A 21,520-nucleotide genomic window follows, 5' to 3' on the forward strand; every position below is an offset into this window, starting at 1 on the left:
CTTTCACTCCAAATCAACACGCAGCGAAGCAAGGCGGCATGCTCTAACTTGATTCAAACGGCTAATGAGATGAATATTGACCTAATCTGCATACAAGAACCTTACCACATAAACAATAACATTGTGAGGTTCGGCAGGTGGAGGGTGATATCTGGTACCAACAAATCTAGGCCTAAGAGCGGCATAATATGCTGCAATTCTAATATTGATATTGCAAAAATTCCACAGTTGTGCACAGACAGGTTAACTACTATCATCCTCCAGCTCTCTGATCCTATCTTAATCATAAGTGCTTACTTCTCACCGGAAGATGACGACGAAGAATGCGTCAAAGAACTTTCCAGCATACTCAGAAAAATCAGAAACCAAAGGGTCATGATTATGGGTGATTTAAACGGCAAATCCCCAGTATGGTTTCATGAGAAAGAGGACAAGAGGGGCAGGATTATAACTGAAATGATGGGCGAATTCAACTTAATCTCAACCAATATGACGACGCACCCGACGTTCTATACCCCATTCGCTAAAGGATGGACGGACGTATGCTTTGTCACGGACAACCTTTCTCATGAGATCGATAATTGCGAGACGCTACTCATTCCTTCAGCTAGTGACCACCGCTTCATCCTTACCCAGATTAAACAACCTAATACTACAATAAGGGCGATGGAAAACTCATTTCAGGCGAAACAAACGAACTGGACACTATTTAGACAAGAATTTGCTCGGTGCTGGCAAAGATATGACTTCCCAAATATTAACACCCACGATGATATGGACAGTTATGCTCAGTTCTTTACTGAGGCACTGAAAATTGCGGGTGCAAAGGCCCTTAAATACAAACAATTACCTCCAAGGAAAACAAAATGGTGGGATGACTCCCTGAATCGAAAAAGAAGAGAGGTCAACAGAATGAGAAAAAAATACATAAGAGCCAAAAACACCGATGAGGAAAAGAATTATAAAATCAAATATAACGACACCCTAAAACAGTATAAGAAGTTAATTAATAAGACCCGTACAGGATCTTGGAAAGCTTTCTGCACCGAATCTAACAGAAATGGCCCATGGGATATCCCCTACAGCATGATTATGAAAAAGCAGAAGAAAACCTTTCTTCCGGACGTCACCTGTTCAGATGGTGACGCTGATATAAACACTGACCTCGAAGGAAACATCAAACATATATTGAATTACCACTTTCCAGAAGATAATCAAGACTGTGACACTACGAAACAACAGGGCATAAGAAGGAATATATCTCAGCTCTATAATAATAAGAATGACAAGATGTTTACCTTTAGAGAAGTAGAGCGGGCAATCAAAACTATGGCAATCAGGAAATCACCCGGCATCGACGGCATCACGGTAGAGATGTTAAAAGAGGCTTTTAATGAGATTCCCATCGCCTTCGTGCACATTCTGAACAAATGCCTAACCACAGGATTTTTCCCTAAAATATGGAAGATCGCCGACATAAAATTAATTCCCAAGACCGACAATCCAAGCAAGCCAGAAAACTACAGACCCATTAGCTTACTGCCCACAATGGGTAAGCTACTGGATGGTCTCATGATGGAGCGTATAAATTGGCATCTCTCCAGTACCAACCAACTAAATGAAAACCAGTTTGGCTTCAGGCCAGGTAAATCGACGGTTGATGCAGCATTAAGAACAAAAAAAATAATACACGACGCATGGAAAGAGAATAAACATACAATGCTGGTTAAAATTGACTTTCATAAAGCTTTCGACCACCTATGGTGGCCGAGCATTTTAAACCGTCTACGTCAAACCAATTGCCCCGCAAACATCTTTTACCTAGTCAAAGACTATCTTAACAACAGGTCAATCGTATATAATGCAAACACCTTCACCGTCAACAGACCTACTAACCGTGGCTGCCCCCAGGGATCACGAAGCGGACCTGGGTTATGGAACTTAGTCTGTGATGACCTACTTAACCTTATGTCAAGGGGCGAAAACTCCATAATACAGGCTTTTGCGGATGATCTCATTTTGATGGTAACACATCAAAATGTAGACAAACTGGAAGACATAGAGAACAAACAACTGGAAAAAATATACGCTTGGAGCACAGATAACAAACTTCCAATCAACAACGAGAAAACAATCGGTATGGTCTGCACGAGGCGTAATAAGCGTAACAGGCTGAAAAGACCGCCAAGAATTTTTATAAATAATAAAAAGATTAAAATGGAACGGGAACTCAACTACTTAGGCATTCTTTTCGATGACAAATTAAATTGGCACAATCACATTCGCAGTATTTGCAAAAGCATGGAGCAGAAAGCGAACATGCTTAACTGGATCACGGCAAAGACGTGGGGTCTGAACTTCACAAATACAAAATTCATTTACGAAGCAGCAATAGAGCCAGCTATTCTTTACGCGGTTCAGGTGTGGAAGGAGGCACTCGATAATATTCACATGAAGAAAAAGATTACATCAATTCAAAGAAAATTTGCTATAAAAATTAACAAGGCGTACAACACCGCACCAACTAGTGCTCTTCAGATTATGGGAGACCTGCTTCCGATACACCTAAGGGCCAAGTACCTAACTTGGAAATGGCACCTCACAACGACGAACCAACAAATCGAACATTACTTTCCCGAAGACGACGAAATATACATGGAGTTAAAAAAGAACAATACGATCATTGACTTAAATAACAAAAACTACGGAATAGATAGAAACCTAAAGAAAAATGAATGTACAACACATCCGGCAGAGGAACCAAATTTTTGCATACACTGGGAGGATAAATCCGAAACAGAAATTAATACAACTTGGAAAATTTACACTGACGGATCCAGGAGTGACAAAGGGACAGGTGCAGGTTTTATAATTAAAAACTCCAAAGACAGAACTGTATATCAGTGCTATTATAAACTAGGATCCCTCTGTACTAACTCCCAAGCTGAGTTATATGCAATTCTTAAAGCAATTAACCATGTAGAAAATAACATTGACAATTTTAAGGGAAATATCTACATTATGACAGATAGCAGAGCTTCTCTTTATAGATTAATTAACAGGAATCGGATCACGATCTTATCAAGAAAAGTCCAAGAGGCAGCCAAGCTTCTAGGCTCTAAACGACAAATAACGTTTGCATGGGTCAAAGGACACAGTGGTAACGACGGAAACGACAGAGCCGATAAACTGGCTAGACTTGGTGCTAATAGGGACATTAATGCATCATACAACGACGTTTCTCTCACCACCCTGAAAAAATACCTTCTTTCGTTAATCAACAACATCTGGCAACGGGAATGGGAGACAGCTGAAACAGGTAGAAACTGCTTTCAGTTTATCCCAAGTGTGAACATCAGAAAAAAGGCCAGCTACTACAAACCAAACAAGTTTACCACACAGGTAANTCAACACAGGTGAGACAGTATCTGTATCCATCTGATGGAGGCAAGGGTCCTACTAAGTTGATGTGGACGTGTTCGAATTTGGCATTGGGTGCGATAAAGAGGCCCAACCGGCTCCGGGTGTGTCGAGAGACTTTTGCTTGTTGGCATGGAATGCATGTGCGGGCCCATGCTGACATGTTGGCTCTCATTGATGGCCATACGTACTGTTCTTGAACAAGTTTAATTGAAGCTCTGACACCTGGGTGAGAAAGTCCGTGAAGTTGGTTAAAAACTTGCCGACGAAAGTCCTTGGGTACGAATGGTCGTATCCGGCCAGTGGAAACGTCACAATATAGGTCTACAGCTGGCTCTCCTACTGGCAGCGACTGGAGCTTAAGAGAGTTAGGTGTATTACTTAGGAATTTTTGTAGTTCCGTGTCTCCTTGCTGCGCTACCGCCATCTCTTGGAAGTTTATAAACGATGGTGTCTCGATGGTGGAGATGGCGATGCGTGAGAGAGCATCTGCTACTACATTGTCCATTCCTTTTACGAAACGAATGTCTGTAGTAAATTGACTGATGAAGTCCAAATGTCTGAGTTGTCTCGGAGAACACTTGTCAGCTTTTTGCTGGAAGGCATAAGTCAGTGGTTTGTGATCCGTGAATAATATAAACGGTCGACCTTCAACCATATGCCTAAAGTACTTGATGGCCGTGTATGCAGCCAAGAGCTCCCGGTCATAGGCACTGTATTTTTTTTGTGNGAAATTATGTACAGCTGGATTCCAGCACACAACGACATAGAGGGAAATGAAAGGGCCGATTGGCTAGCAAAAAAGGCAAGTATTTCGAATGGTAAGATTACTTATAGGAGAATTCCGAAAACAGTTTTAAAAAATTCACTGCTGGACTGGGCCATAAAAATATGGCAAAGAGAGTGGAATAATTCAATAACAGGGAGACTCTGTCACAAATTCATACCAGACATCCAAAATCGTTTAAAAATAAAACACTACAAGCCAAAGCCGGACACAACCCAGTGTTTGACGAATCATGGAAAGTTTGAAGCATATCTATATCGATTTAAATTCAAAAATAATAATAAATGCAACTGTGATCATGAGAGCGTTGGAGATGCACACCACTTCATTTTTCAATGTGATAAATATGAAAACAACCGCTTCCCTTTTTACAGGGAGTGTATTCAAAATGGATTGAGCTGGCCACCGGAATTAAACAGGATTTTTAATGACAAGCAAATCTGGAAAACTTTCGAGAAATTTATAAAGGAAACAAAGGCCCTACTACCAGATAAAATGATTAATCAGGAAACCCCCGAGGAGGAAGAAACCGGGGAAAGAGAAAATTATAGTTCCATAGATGGTACGATGGAGGACAATACAGAAGGCAGTGAAGAAGAAAGTGAAGAAGACAGTGAGGAGGACAGCGAAGAAGATTAAGACACACTTCTTCTGTCTATGCACATTTTGTTATTTTGTTTTATTGTATATATAATGTTCACAAAGCTATATATCCTAAGTAAGATAGGGGTATATGTAAAGACAATCAATGGACAAAATTTAGGTTAAAGGGTGCAGATGGACAGAGCTCAAGAATGTTTGTCCATTTTTCTTCATGTATATCTTCATGTAAATATTGTAAATATTTTACACTGTGTTAGAGGCCTCGAGCTGAGTGCCGTTTTGTACTTTGTATTTGGTTTTAAATAAATGACCCGATGCAAGCGCTCTGGGGCCCATGACTTCTTTCCCACTGTCCTATCTCCCTGTTTTTCACACTTCACATCTCATGCTTTCTCTTCCTTCCTACTTCCATAGGGCAAAAGTCTGTAGCTTAAAGACAGACAGCCCTCTATTTACTTTACAATTAAATGTCTATAGCAACCGAGGGCGTCGAGTCGCGAACCAGTTAGGCTGTGTGTGTATCGAGCTCCGCTTTGGATCGCCGCATCGAAGTCAATATTATCCAATCCGAGGATTATTATATATTATTGGATTCGTCTCAACGTAAGCTATCTAACAACGTCAAGTTTGTGAGGATCGGACTTACGAGCGGAAAGTTACGGGCTGCGGAACTTTCATGTTTTCCGGTCGCCATTTTTAGGCGAATTTTACCGGTGAGTGACTGATTTATATATCGTTCGATAGAGGATTTCGTGCTGATTTCTCCGCCGTTTACGGTATTGAAATCGGACTTACCGTTTTTATTTTATTGCGACCACAACGTTTTGCTTATCGGGCCACCGTGCGGGCTTGTCGGGCCACCAGGGCTAATCATATTCGGGTGTTTCTTTGTTCCGACTATTCCCTACGTGTGTGAAAAATTTCGAGCTTTTACGTCAATTAGTTTTTAAGATATGAACATTTTTAAATTTCTTGTGAACAAAGGTGTCAAAGGTCGTTGACCTCGCCACGTGGCCGGGTCAGATACTCCATCGGACCCTAATTCGGAAGTTTTTCGGTCTTTTTTGTCGGGATTCGTTACTCCTGTTACATTGTGTAATATATTGATAGAATTGTAAAATTTTTAGCGATTATTTTAGTATAGTAATCAGTTATAAATTTATATTATTTTTAGTCATTATAATTATATAGTTATTTTAACTGTATAAAAATTGTACGGTGTTTTTATATCTTGTGTTAACATTATCTGAACTATTGTGCTTAACCATGGATGATTCCAAACTTCAAACGAGGGGCACACGAACCCCAATTGTGTACATGGACGAGGAGGAGGACCAAACTACGGACCAAGAAATGGAACAAACCACAGAGGAAATAGAAACAACATTATTAAGTGAGGCAAAAGATATGCTCAGCACAGTGATGGAATTGTGCCCTGAGCACACCAACACCAATGTGAAACAAAAAGAGCGATGTAAGATAAGGGAATGCGTGGCAAACATGTTTGGTTATCTACACGAGATGTTCGCCATAGTCAAGGAAACTAGAAGGCAAATGGCAAGGGTAGAAAACAACAAATCTCAACAAGCACCACTACAAACTACTCAGAATACTACTTACAGCGACATATTAAAAAGAACCATCAAACCAAGTAACACAACTAGAAACATTCAGAAATCCTTAGATCAAAAATTGAATCAAGAAGGAACTGGAGGCTCACACGCAGTGCTTATTTACCCCAAAGATCAGACTGGAGAAGAGGAACAAATTAACATGGACAAAGTGACAGAGGTATTGAAAAGTAAAATCGAACCGCACAAACTGAAGATTAAAATCAAAACGGTCAGGAAAGTAAAAGACAATGGTGTCTGCATTAGAGTAGGGGACAGAGACCAGAGCATATCGCTCGAAAAAGCAATCAAAGAAATTAAAGAACTTGATGATAAGATTAATTGTAAACGATCAGAAGGGAAAAAACCGAGAGTGATTTTATTGAACGTACCTCAATCCATCCAAGAAGACGACATACCTACATATATATATAAACAAAACGACATATGGGGAGATTTAAAAGAAGAAACTTTTAGAAACCAGTGTACGATCAGTACAATACTGAATAGGGGGAGACGGACAGAAAACTGTAGGCATGTTGTCTTATCAGTGGCACCACAAATACGCAACACCTTCATTAAAGAGAAGCATATTTCGATAAATTGGGCCACCATAAAAGTGGATGATTACATCCCTATAACAAGGTGCTACCGATGCTGTGGCACCGGACATATAGCCAAAGATTGTGACCAGGAACAACACTGCTCGCACTGTGGTGAGAACCACAAATATTCAGAGTGTGACAGACTCAAAAAGCCGCCTTGCTGTGTTAACTGTCACAGAAATAACAAAGATGCACCAAACAGTAAGAAACAGCCGACAAACCACGGAGCACTTCACCCTATGTGCCCAATCACTAAAAGATTAAAAGAAGCGGCTATAAAGAGAACCGATTATGGATTATAACAACTTACAATCCAATACTCAGAGACATAACTCAACTCAGCATCTAAACAGCAATAACCACTTCTTTAATATACTCCAAATCAATACGCAGCGGAGCAAGGCGGCATGCTCTAACTTGGTTCAAACGGCTAATGAAACTAACATCGACCTAATATGCATTCAAGAGCCTTACCACATAAACAACAATATTGTGAGGTTCGGCAAGTGGAAGGTGATATCTGGCACCAACAAAACTAGGCCCAAGAGCGGCATAATTTGCTGCAATCCTCATATCGATATTGCAAGAATTCCACAACTGTGCACGGACAGGTTAACTACTATCATCCTCCAGCTCACAGAACCCATCTTAATCATAAGTGCTTACTTCTCACCCGAAGACGACGACGAAGAATGCGTCGAAGAACTTTCCAACATAATTAGAAAAATTAGGAACCGTAGGCTCATGATCATGGGTGATTTAAACGGCAAATCGCCAGTTTGGTTTCATGAGAAAGAGGACAGGAGGGGAAGGCTTATCACTGAGATGATGGGTGAGTTCAACTTAATTTCAACCAATATGACGACGCATCCGACATTTTACACCCCATTCGCTAAAGGATGGACGGATGTATGCCTTGTCACGGACAACCTTTCTCATGAAATCGATAATTGCGAAACACTCCTCATTCCGTCTGCTAGTGATCACCGCTTCATCCTCACTCAAATCAATCAACCTAATACAACAATAAGGGCAAAGGAGCATTCTTTTCAGACAAAACAAACAAACTGGACACTATTTAGACAAGAATTTGCTCGGTGCTGGCAAAACTATGATTTTCCGAACATTAAAACCCACGCTGATATGGACAGTTATGCTCAGTTCTTCACTGAGGCACTGAAAAAGGCAGGTACAAAGGCCCTTCGTTACAAACAACTACCTCCAAGAAAAACTAAATGGTGGGATGATTCCCTGAACCGCAAAAGAAGAGAAGTCAACAGAATGAGGAAAAAATACACTAGAGCCAAAAATACCGACGATGAAAAGAATTATAAAATCAAATATAAAGACGCCCTAAAACAGTATAAGAAGTTAATCAATAAAACCCGAACAAACTCTTGGAAAGTTTTCTGCACCGAATCAAACAAGAATGGCCCATGGGACACTCCCTACAGCATGATTATGAAAAAACAAAAAAAAATCTACCCTCCAGACGTCATCGGCTCGGATGGTGACGCTGAAATAAACACTGACCTTGAAGGAAATATCAAACATATATTGAATTACCACTTTCCAGAAGATAATCAAGACTGTGACACTACGAAACAACAGGACATAAGAAGGAATATATCACAACCCTACAATAGTAAGAACGACAAAATGTTTACCTTTCGAGAAGTCGAGAGGGCAATCAATACTATGGCAAACAGGAAATCGCCCGGCATCGACGGCATCACAGTAGAAATGTTAAAAGAAGCTTTTAAGGAGATCCCCATCGCCTTCGTGCACATTCTGAACAAATGCCTGACCACAGGTTTTTTCCCAAAAATATGGAAGACCGCTGATATTAAATTAATTCCTAAGACCGACAATCCAAGCAAGCCAGAAAACTACAGACCCATTAGCTTACTGCCCACAATGGGTAAACTACTGGACGGTCTTATGATGGAGCGTATAAATTGGCATCTCTCCAGTACCAGTCAACTAAATGAAAACCAGTTTGGCTTCAGGCCAGGTAAATCGACGGTTGATGCAGCATTAAGAACAAAAAAAATAATACACGACGCATGGAAAGAGAATAAACATACAATGCTGGTTAAAATTGACTTTCATAAAGCTTTCGACCACCTATGGTGGCCGAGCATTTTAAACCGTCTACGTCAAACCAATTGCCCCGCCAACATCTTTTACCTAGTCAAAGACTACCTGAACAACAGGTCAATCGTATATAATGCAAACACCTTCACCATCAACAGACCCACTAATCGTGGATGCCCCCAGGGTTCACGAAGCGGACCTGGGTTATGGAACTTAGTCTGTGACGACCTACTTAACCTTATGTCAAGGGGCGAAAACTCCATAATACAGGCTTTTGCGGATGATCTCATATTGATGGTAACACATCAAAATGTAGACAAACTGGAAGACATAGCGAATAAACAACTGGAAAAAATTTATACTTGGAGCAAAGATAACAAACTTCCAATCAACAACGAGAAAACAATCGGTATGGTCTGCACGAGGCGTAATAAGCGTAACAGGCTGAAAAGACCGCCAAGGATTTTCATAAATAATAAAAAGATTAAAATGGAACAGGAACTCAACTACTTAGGCATTCTTTTCGATGACAAATTAAATTGGCACAATCATATTCGCAGTATTTGCAAAAGCATGGAACAGAAAGCGAACATGCTTAACTGGATCACGGCAAAGACGTGGGGTCTGAACTTCACAAATACAAAATTCATTTACGAAGCGGCAATAGAACCAGCTATTCTTTACGCGGTTCAAGTGTGGAAGGAAGCACTCGAAAATATTCACATGAAGAAAAAGATTACATCAATTCAAAGAAAATTTGCTATAAAAATTAACAAGGCGTACAACACCGCACCTACTAGTGCTCTCCAGATTATGGGAGACCTCCTTCCGATACACCTAAGGGCCAAATACCTAACTTGGAAATGGCACCTCACAACGATGAACCAACAAATCGAACATTACTTTCCCGAAAACGACGAAATATACACGGAGTTAAAAAAGAACAATACGATCATTGACTTAAATAACAAAAATTACGGAATTGATAGAAACCTAAAGAAAAATGAATGTACAACACATCCGGCAGAAGAACCAAACTTTTGCATACACTGGGAGGAAAAATCTGAAACAGAAATCAAAACAACTTGGAAAATTTACACTGACGGATCCAGGAGTGATAAAGGGACAGGTGCAGGTTTTATAATTAAAAACTCCAAAGACAGAACTGTACGTCAGTGCTATTATAAACTAGGATCCCTCTGTACTAACTCCCAAGCTGAGTTATATGCAATTCTCAAAGCAATTAACCATGTAGAAAATAACATTGACAATTTTAAAGGAAATATTTACATAATGACGGACAGCAGAGCTTCTCTTCATAGATTAATTAACAGGAATCGGATCACGATCTTATCAAGAAAAGTCCAAGAGGCAGCCAAGCTTCTCGGCTCTAAACGACAATTAACTTTTGCATGGGTCAAAGGACACAGTGGTAATGACGGAAACGACAGAGCCGATAAACTGGCTAGACTTGGTGCTAATAGTGACATTAATCCATCATACAACGACGTTTCTCTCACCACCCTGAATAAATACCTTCTTTCGTTAATCAACAACATCTGGCAACGGGAATGGGAGACAGCTGAAACAGGTAGAAACTGCTTTCAGTTTATCCCAACTGTGAACATCAGAAAAAAGGCCAGCTACTACAAACCAAACAAGTTTACCACACAGGTAATCTTAGGCCACGGTAACTTCCCTGCTTACTTACACAGATTCAGAATAAAGGACAACAATTTATGTGATTGTAACAATAGTGACATCGGTGATGCAATCCATTTTGCCTTTCACTGTGAAAAATACAGCAACCAACGATCAGAACTCTTCTACAGTTACCTATTAAAGAATCCTTCTTGGCCTCCAAAACCGGTGAACATTTTTAGTGACAGAAATCTTTGGAAAATTTTCGAGGACTTTATAATCAAGACAGAAGCTTTAAAAGAACAATTTAGCAACAACGAAAACAATCATTACTCGGATGATAGTAACAACACGGTGGACAGTTCATCGGAAGATGAAATCCTTCAGAGAGGATCCCCGTGATCCCCTCTGCCATCAACGCTCCTAATATTGTATTAAGGTTAATTATGTATATTTATGTTTTATAGTTATGGGAGCATGATCTCTGTATTATTTTACATGTTAAAGCGGCTAGCTGTCTGCAGGCCATTATTGTAAGCGGTATCTAAATATCTTGTTGATAGTCTTGTAACCTTTTATTGTGTTTTTATGTACTCTTAATGTAATTTGTATGCTTTTTAATCAATAAATGCCGATGCAAGACGCCCTCTGGTCCCATGCCTTACTTCACACTTTCCTATTCATCTTTAACTTCATACTTCAATTCACATGCTTTATACTTCCTTCAATCTTCATCAGGGCAGAAGTCTGTAATGCAAACTACGGACAGCCCTCTATAACCTTNAATAAATGCCGATGCAAGACGCCCTCTGGTCCCATGCCTTACTTCACACTTTCCTATTCATCTTTAACTTCATACTTCAATTCACATGCTTTATACTTCCTTCAATCTTCATCAGGGCAGAAGTCTGTAATGCAAACTACGGACAGCCCTCTATAACCTTTAGTAAATGTAGCACTTGGTTCATGAAGCGTTGGAAAGTAGCAGCTGCGTTTGAAAGGCCGAAAGGCATAAACAGGTATTCAAAAAGTCCGAATGGAGTAGTGACTGCAGTCTTCAGAATGTCCTCCTCTTTGACGGGGATCTGATGATATGCCTTTGCTAGGTCTAAAGTTGAATATATTTGTTTCCCCTCCAGCATTTGTACGCAGTCTTGCATATGTGGTACGGGGTATCGGTCAGGGACAATAGCTGCGTTAAGTCTTTGAAAATCGCCACAAGGGCGCCCCCCCATTGCTCTTAGGCACCATATGCAATGGACTAGCCCAACTACTTTTTGAGGGGCGGCAGATGCCTTGTGCGACTAGGTACTTGAATTCTTGCCTTGCTGCTTTAAGTTTTTTGGGCGGTAATTGTCGAGGCCTTGAGAAAACTGGGGGTCCCTTCGTTTCTATGTGGTGTTGCACGTTATGCTTTACCAGGTGGGGTGCTGTGGCAACCTCCGTCAGATTGGGAAATTCCGCCAAAAGTTTGTGAAAAAACGTGTCTTCCCTTATTGATCTAACGGCAGCTGGTGAGCCCACTGTAACTTTTCCTCTTGAGTTCATCTTAGTCAGTGGATCGACTAGGCAGCTGCGGCGAATGTCTACTAGTAACCCGTAGTGGCGTAAAAAATCAGCTCCGATAATGGGTTGAGAGACTGTTGCCATGATGAATGGCCAGTGAAAGGTTCTTCTGAGGCCTAGATCCAGTTTGAAAAGCTTCTGGCCGAAGGTATTTATTGTTGTCCCATTAACAGCGAAAAGTTGTGATTTCTCAGGCGATCGGTATGCTTGCTCTTGTGGCACGGGGATGACTGACACATCTGCCCCCGTGTCGACCAGGAAGCGTTTGGCCGTTGATTGGTCATATAGATATAGACGGTGTGTTCCTAGTGCGCCGCCACCCGCACCGTCAAGTGACGGCCCTTCTAGTTTCCCTGTTGGAAACTGCTGGGTTTTGTGCACTTTAGTGCTTTTTCTTTGAATCGCTGGTGGTACCAGCATTGGCCTTCTTTCTGCGCTCCTTCGCGGCTCTTTGATTGTCTCCGGCGGTTCGTGGATCTCTCTCTAGATTGGGATCTATCCCTACCTTCCAGTCGTTCCAGGTGGGAGGAGATATCTAAAAGTAACGTATGTAGTGTTTGGTCTCCCTGAGTGACTGCTTGTACGGAAACGGGGCTATCGGCTGCAGCTATTATACCGTCCGCCATCTCTGCCAGTTTACCGAGGCTGTTGTTCGAGATGGCTAGGATCTGCTGGACGTTAGATGGTAAACGTTGTAAGAACAGCGACTTTAGCAGGTCGTCACCTATGTGCGCTGACGCCTTGCTACGCATTTCTAACAGCAGTCTGGATGGCTTCTTGTCCCCAAGCTGCATTCCCGAAATTAAATCCTTAAGCCTTTGCGCCTCACTGTCGGCATATTGTCGGCACATTCGGGCTTTAAGAGCCTTGTACGGCTTGTCCACTGGGGGGGGGGTTAGAATAATATCGGCTACGACTGCTAACTCCTCGGGCTGGAGTGCCGAAACCACATGATGGAATTTTGTTACTTCTATGGTGATTCCCACTAGTGAGAATTGTGATTCCATCTGTTTGAACCAAATTTGTGGGTTCGCTCTCCAAAAAAGGAGGTGGTTTAACAGAAACCTTGGCGATTGTCCCTGATTGCAAGGGTTGCATTTCTTCTTGGGGTGCCGCTCGAAGAAACCAAAAAAAAAAAGGTTCGTACTTATAATTGCGAAATGAAACTTTTGTTGCGACGATCCGTCTGCCTTTATGCTTCGAGCGTTAGGGTTAGCGAGACACGTGGTCGAATAATCCACAAAATCGAGTATTTTGCTAGATAAAATTGTATCCTCACTTTAAATCTGTCCCCTCGATGCTGTAGCTGTCCACCTCTGTACAATCCGCATGCGATGTTCTTCGATGCTAGCGGATTGTAGCTGCTCGGTCCAAGCTCCTGAGACTTGCACGTGTTCGTCTTTTGTTCGGGTCACCAATGTCGGGTATTTGTTTCCCAACTGCCCGGTTAAAGTAAATCAACCGACATGTTGTAACATAAAAGACATAGCATCTTTATTAACTAGTAGTAGATTAAATTCTGACTCCAATCTTACAATCTTTTTGGCTTTTATGACAAGCAGTAGCACAGTTCGTGGAGCGTAGCGTAGGGGCGACTGGTAGTCTCGGCAGCTAGTCCAGAAGTGTCTTCATGGGCTAACGCTCCGGGCAATTTACCGCCTTACAGAAATGTTGACTATTTACAAGAATTTAGTTTGCGACCGCAACATATCTCTCAACAATATCCCCACGTGTTGTTCGAAAAAGTATTTTTTTTTCGTTTATAAAAAATATTTTATATTGTTAGCAAGGAAAAGGACATAGCTAGTTTCTTCAGATTTTCCCGAGATATCAGAACGTTTTTCAACATCGAAACGTTTTTCAAAGCAGATGGCGATAGTTGTTATAATTTTATATTAAAACTAACTTCCTAAATATCATTTGTTTTTGTTTTACATTTATTAATATACATATTAATAAATTGCACAAACAATATATATATATATATTTGTCTGTGCTATGCAAAATAAGAAAATATTTTCAGACGATACGATAGCCATGATTATTTTTTTCAAAAACGGGAAATTTTCGTTAGCCATCGATAAAAGTTCAAGCCAGGGCGACACGCAACTGAGAGAAATTTCGAAATTGGATACGTTAATTTCACCTTTGATTTATCATTAGATATGGATAAATGGTTGAAACCAGGAACAAAATAAGAGTTAACACATAATGTGGAAAGGGTTCAATTGGCAAATACCTCTCAAGACAACAGCACTTCTTATCTAAACACTGGAAAAATCCAGAAAAAAGAGAAAAACAGAAAATACTGCAATGAATATATTAAATATGGATTTACTTATATAGGAAATGAAAACTGCCCTGTAGTATGTGGAGATGTTTTATGTAATGGCTGCATGAAACCTTCCTTACTCCTACGACATGTACAAATGAAGCATCCCAATTATAAAAACAAGGAACATAAGTTTTTTAAACACTTGGAGCAAAATGAGATCCTGCGATCTGACGAAAATGCCGTTAAAGCTAGATACCGTATTGCTAAATGTGGCAAAAATCATACCATAGCTGAGAATTTGATTCTTCTCTGTATAAAAGATGCTGTTCGCTGTATGCTCTGAGAAGACCAAGTACGTAAAATTAACAACATTCCTCTTTCGAACAATACAATAACTCGAAGAATTCAGGAGAGGTCTGATGATGTTGAAATGACAACAATAAGCCGAATTAAAAATAGTAAATTTTTTGCTATTCAAGTTGAAGAAAGCACAGATGTCACCAATTTTGCTATCTTGCTTGTTATAGCAAGATAACGGTCGATGACGAAATTAAAGAAAACCTATTACTTTGTCATCCTTTGTCAGAACACACAAGAAGTGAGGATATTTTTAATGCTATTGATTCTTATGTCAAAGAAAAGGGGATTGATTGGTCTAACTACTGTGGATTATGTACCGATGGTGCCAAATCTATATCTTCTCAGTCGTGTAAAGAAAGTAGCCCCAAATGTAAATTGGAGCCATTGCTGCATCCATAGACAAAATTTAGCTTCTAAAAGCCTTCCTCGTGAATTGAAACTTGTTCTTGATGAAGCTGTCCAAGTGGTTAATTTTATAAAATCGAGGCCTACAACACAAGAATTTTTTAAAGCTCTATGTGACGACGTGATGAGTCTTCATTCTACATTGCTCCTTCATACAGAAGTGAGATGGCTATCTCGTGGTAAAGTTCTTACCAGACTATTTGAGCTTAGAGAGTTTTTTTAGAGCTTAGGAGTTTTTTTGAAAGCAATCTTTTCAAGCTCTCATCCAAATTTTCATGATGATAAATGGCTTCAGGCTCTCGCATATTTATCAGATATTTTTCTGCATACAAATAAGTTAAATTTGGCATTCCAAGATAAAACAACGATATTTAGTGTGTCTGACAAAATTGAATCTATAATTAAAAATTTGATTTTTGGAAGTCATGTATTAAAAAAAGTCAACCTGAAGTTTTTGAAAGATTGCACAGTTTTTTATCTGAAAATAAATTACGATATTCTCCAGAATTAAATCAACAAATAATTGAACATTTACAAGGATTAAAATCAGATTTCCAGAAATACTTTCCAAAACCTGACAACACAAACTATTGGATTCTAAATTCATTTGAAGAGGAATACTTTCAGGTAGCTAAATTGCCAAGTAAGGAAAAAGAGAATTTGACGAAATTTCAACCGATTCGATTTTAAAATGCCAATTTAAATCAAAATGTCTTTTTAACTTTTGGGCAGACATTAACAAAGAATTTGAGCTACTTTCTGATAAAGCACTTCAGTTTTTGTTGTCATTTACAAGTACTGTGGTTGTGGAAAGAGCGTTTTCTTCCTATCTATATATTAAAAATAAGTATCGCAATAAGCTGAAGGCAGTTCCAGATTTGAGATTATACCTCGCATCAATCGAACCTGACACACAAAAATTATGCGAGAAAAAACAAGGACAAAGCTCCCACTAAACTCCTTTAATACGAAATTAAATACTTTCAAGTTAGATTTTTGTGCAATTTTATTTTTATTATAATTTTTATATTTGTATTGTAAATGTATTTATTTTTACATGTATGAATGTAAATATATTCTCTTTAGCAACATTATAAATTAGCTTTTTTTTTAATGTAAAGTTTCAATATGTAAAATTAACAATACAGGAACTCACTAAATTTCTTAAATTAGGGGGTACAATCTAGAGAAATGACATGTCACTGGATACGCTAATGAAAAAAGGTTGGTTGGGAGCCACTGGGCTAGTATATCAATCACTTCTCGCAGTTCCACTAATTAGAGGTGTAGTTCTTGGACCGAAAATTCGACCATGTTCGAAGAATTATCTTGAAAGCCAGATTATAATTGTATAAGTTCATTATTTCTCCAAAGAATTCTTGTCGTTTGAATAATACATAAATTTGATGTCGATTATTTCTACTTATATTTAATGTATTGTTTAATAAAGTGGTTTGTGTAAATTAAATGAGTAATTCCTTCATTACGATGCTTAATTTTCGAGATTTCGGTATTTACAGTCTCAATATCTTCAAAGGTGGCAGTTCCAAAAAGGAATTTAAGAACTTTACCTCCTATGTCTATCAAACCTCTCCTTATCTGTGGAGATAGACGTAGGGTGACTAGAGCTTTAAGCTCTTGATATTCTTTGTGATAATTAAGAAATGAAGTTTTTATCAATTCAAAGCCTCTAGTAGGAAGAGTCCATTGAAGTTGAGGGGTTTCGTCTTTCGGGAGTGTGTGTTCCCGTTGTTGGATCATGGATTCCAAATAAGTAAGAGATTGGGAGACAAATTGAATTTGCCTTTCTAAGTGTTAATAGGTAATGTCGCTGACTAAAATCCAGTAGCTTGCGGTCATCAGAAAATTCCCTTAATAGATGAAAATTATTCCTTTCGTAAATTCCATCAGTTCTGGGAAGGGTGCAATTGACGTAAGACTGATACCTAAGAAAACAAGACCAATCGGGAGATGACTCATTTCGTTTCGTTGATGAGGCGTCCATTTATCCCAGATAATGTCGTCGGGATTTAGGTTAACCTTCTGGATTAGAATGTAATTCCACTGGAGCAGGGAAATACTTTTATTATTATCGAAGCCTTTTTTTTCTCATCGGAAAAAAATTCCTCATAGATAGACGGATTTTAAAAAAATTAGCTTGTGTATAGCTAAGTGTAACAGGTTGCGATATGAAAGGAAGTAAAGAATCAATCATAATTAGGAATAGGGAAAAATTCTTTTTATTATTAAGAAATTATACTAATTGATACATGTATATAAATTGTTCAAAGTCTAAATCAATTTAAAATACGAAAATATATGGTTATACAATGTATTTGCATCAGGGAATATTGATTACAATAAAACAATAATAAAAGAGGAGAAATATTCAATAGGCATGTGGGTGGAAAAACCTCAAGAAGGAGAGGTTAGGGGACGGTTCTTGGAGGCTTGACGTGGTCGTGAGTTTCCTCGAGGGGGTCGTGTGGGAAATAAAGGGGAAAAGCAATGGTGAGCTGCTGCTGATAGTACTCTTCAGTTTGCCGAGTTTCCTCTTGGAAGGATTCTTCAAAGAAGAGTGGACAAGAACGGCCAACAGGAAGGATAAGATTAGCAGGAGTGGTTCCATTTTGTCACTGATTTCGGGTGTAATTTAAAGCGGATCAAAGCGAAATGGTATTTACTTCTGCCCTAGGAGGATGCAGAGATAAGGCTGGGGAAGGTTCTGGGTTCCACCATTCGTCCGGTTCAGTCATCTCTGTAAAGGGGCAGAAGATTGTGTTTAATTTATGGAAATAGTGAGGAAAAACTTGAAGTTATTCTGTGCACAGAAGGCACTTATAATATTCACCAGTAATTCCAGAGGAGGGTGAAGCTTATGGGTGTAGAAAGATCCCCATTGGGGAACGTCAGAAAAGAGTTATGGCCTCGCTTAAAAGCGATACAATAAGTAAAGGCGGTTGAGGGAGGGTGGTCGTTTAATAGAAGAACCTTTATCAGGATAGTCAGGGTTGTCTGCTGATGTTTTGTAATGAGGATGAGAAACTGTCTGTCATAACAGTTTAGGATGGCGGCCCAAATTTGGGGAAGAGCTCCATCCGCGTGGACGCCAAAAATAGAGTATGGAGGACTGCTGTGGGTTGGGTAATTGAGGATGAGCTTGGCGTATATGGGATGATAAATTAGAAAGTTCACCTTACCAGGGGCAGGTCAGAGGTCTAAATGGGCACTGAAGTTGCTGGGTTTCTCGATCAGCTTCCCGTAGCAATTCAGAGCACCCAAATGCGTGGTTGGCGCAAAGAAGTTTTATCGAAGAAGCAATTTGTACCACGACCAGACTTCTAATATGGCCAAGTTTCTCCTGACAAGTGTGACATGCGATGATCCGCGGTCGGCATAAGGAGCAGACGATGTGGCCGTTCGTGCACTGGTAGACAGATGATTGTACCAATGTAAAACAAATGAGGCCGCTTAACATCGCTGTTAAATCTGCATCCCGTTCAAGGGAAGCCATGTGTCTGAAAGGAAGAAAGAGGATATGTAAGGAAAGGGGAAGTATCGATTAATTTACTTATCAAACAACACAATGGTTTACAAGTTATTACTTAATCATAAGATTAGGTAGTGTTCGTTCCCTCTTGGTTACTTTACTCTCGGAATGAAATTGTGTTGTATTGACAAGTTTACAAGTTATTTAAAAAATTAAGGGGACGAGGATCAACTTGTGGCGGGAGAAACAAATCGCGGTATGCGACTACGAGTGGGTTGAGGCATTACCCATGGTTGATCTGGTACATTTTCGTTTTCATAAAGGGGATGAAGTCTCGGGACTACTCATTGGTATTGCCCGAGTGTGAAGAAGAGTAGAGGAAAGGTAATTAAGGGAAGAGGCGAAGGGGAAAGAATAAAGCGAGATAGGAAAGGGGATGAAAAGGGAAAATTTCATGGGCGCCCAGCCTGTTTTATTAAGAATCAAATGAAACATACAGATATAGCTCCTGGCCATGAAATACAGACAATAATTGCAATATTTACAGTATGTACAATTGAAGACAGTTTGATTACACGTAGTTTGAAAACAATTTTAACTAAAAATACAGAATATAAATCAAATCAATATTTTGAACAAATACAGTCCTTGCCTGTCAGAATACAGACAATAAATAAACTTTTAACAAAATATTTTAAGGAAAAATGATTACACATAGAATGATCAAATTTACTAATCGAAAATACAATAGTAATTAGACAACATTAATTAATGTATTAATCAAATATGGCTTCTCGCCATCAAAAAAACATAAATTATACATTGATGAAATCTGAATCTTACAGTTATTACCAAAAGTAAAGTATTACAATAAATTAACTTAAACTACATATCGAAAAAATTATAACAAATACTGCTTTTCGCCGTCTAGTAGAAAATAAGTATGAACAAATCTTATAAACAAAGGTAAAATATTGTAGAAGCAGCTGAACGATGTAGATCGATACAGGGTGTAGAGACAAGAACACTAATGTGTTCTTTTTTTAAAGTTCGTCTCAAGCGCTTTAGTCTTCTTAATAAAAGTTTGAAGTTCATAAAAGAGTTCTTTTTCAGTCACGAGATGGTGTAGTTCGCATGGCCAATTGAACCCGTGTTGCAATATTTGTTGAATTAAAGAGCTTCTTTCTGTGTTATAGTTGCTGCAGTAGAAGATCAAGTGATCGACATCTTGGACCGATGCACCATCGCAACTGCATGTTTCTTCGTCGAAAAGACCGAATCGACGAAGGTAGTGCTTCAGATTCCCATGTCCGGTGAATGTCTGTGTCATGATGTAACCAATATTCAAATGTTTCATGGCAAGGCGCTGTTGAATACATGGGAAAAATTTAAAGGTGATTCTTCCTGTATCACCATTTTCCCAATCCACTTGCCACAGCTGAAGGGCAGTTTGTTGAATCAGATCCTTGATGTTTTTCTTGGTAAGAGCAGTATAGATGATCTCACCATTCTCATTAGCATGCTTTTTCGCTAGTCTATCTGCTTCTTCATTTCCCTGCACCCCGCTGTGGCCTTTAACCCAAGCAAAGCTGATTTTATAGTTGTGTATATTCTTCAACTTATTCCGGATGTTTTTTTATCATATCGCAATCAAAATAGTTACTGTTTGAGGTTTGGCTATCCGTACATATACGTAGATGCAGTGGTGATATTCGAAATATTTAACAAAGGGTTCGCTAACAGAAAATTTTTCCTTGACAATTTTTTTTTTCCGCTCAAACGGTGCATTAGCAACATTAGCGCAAAAACTTACCTTAAGATACTCAAATAAGTAAAAAAGATACTCATATAAATAAATTTTAACTGACTTAATTTTGCGAACGCAAAATTAAGTCAGTTAAAATTTAACATTGTTTATGCCAGAACTATATTTTTTTTATAAATAATAAAAAAGAATGTTCAAAATGGTTTATTTTGTACATATTTTAATATTTTTCATTCAAAATATTTTATAAACATAAAAATTGGCTTTTTTTAATCAGAAAAAGTCACAGGGAAAGCAGTTAAACAAGAAAAACTTTTCTAAATCATTTATTTTATCGTTAGGTATTATTATAATAATAGACAGATGTCATCGTCTCTCGAAATACAATATCTTTCTTATTTCGCTGTTGATAGCCCGACACGTGCTCCGCAGCCATCTTGTATTTTCTCGCGCGCGTGGGATTGTGGGATCTCTCTTATGACTGGATCTAGTTTCGAGAACTCTCTCGAGTCGATCGCGATTGAACCTCGTTTTAGTCGAGATTGAAACGGTCGATGGAGGTTGCACTAGGCGAACAGGGTATAAGGCTCTAGTTTAGTAGTGTTACAGAGTATAATACGTATATTTTAATATATTTTTTAAAAGAAACAAAATCACTGAGAAATGTTACGTGTGTTTAACAACGGGTTCGGAAAACTTTGAAAATGTTAACAACGGGTTCGGCCGAACCTGTGTGAACCCGCTGAATATCACCACTGCGTAGATGTCCTTTGTAGTCTTTCAATGTGTAAATGTAAGAGATAGCTTGAAATATAGCGTACAATTCGGCATCAGCAACAGAGCAATAGCTGGCTAGTTTAAAGCCAGCTTCATGTTTGTAGATTGCATTGCCATGT

The 21,520-nt window shown here is 39.1% G+C and overlaps 1 protein-coding gene and 2 pseudogenes across 1 annotated transcript; 2 read left to right on the forward strand and 1 right to left on the reverse strand.

Moving 5' to 3' along the window:
- The first annotated feature begins 5,985 nt into the window (after positions 1 to 5,985).
- Positions 5,986 to 7,434, forward strand: LOC111629578. The gene has a single exon (XM_023373489.1). It carries the CDS (start codon positions 6,077 to 6,079, stop codon positions 7,325 to 7,327), a length of 1,251 nt encoding a protein of 416 aa, XP_023229257.1. The 5' UTR covers positions 5,986 to 6,076; the 3' UTR covers positions 7,328 to 7,434.
- A 5,105-nt stretch (positions 7,435 to 12,539) lies between these two features.
- Positions 12,540 to 13,427, reverse strand: LOC111629580 (annotated as a pseudogene).
- Positions 13,428 to 13,766: 339 nt separating this feature from the next.
- Positions 13,767 to 16,446, forward strand: LOC111629579 (annotated as a pseudogene).
- Positions 16,447 to 21,520: the final 5,074 nt, after the last annotated feature.

Source organism: Centruroides sculpturatus, unplaced genomic scaffold (assembly GCF_000671375.1).
Source record: "Centruroides sculpturatus isolate CEXI.00-Female unplaced genomic scaffold, Cexi_2.0 scaffold652, whole genome shotgun sequence".
Lineage (NCBI taxonomy): Eukaryota > Metazoa > Arthropoda > Arachnida > Scorpiones > Buthidae > Centruroides > Centruroides sculpturatus.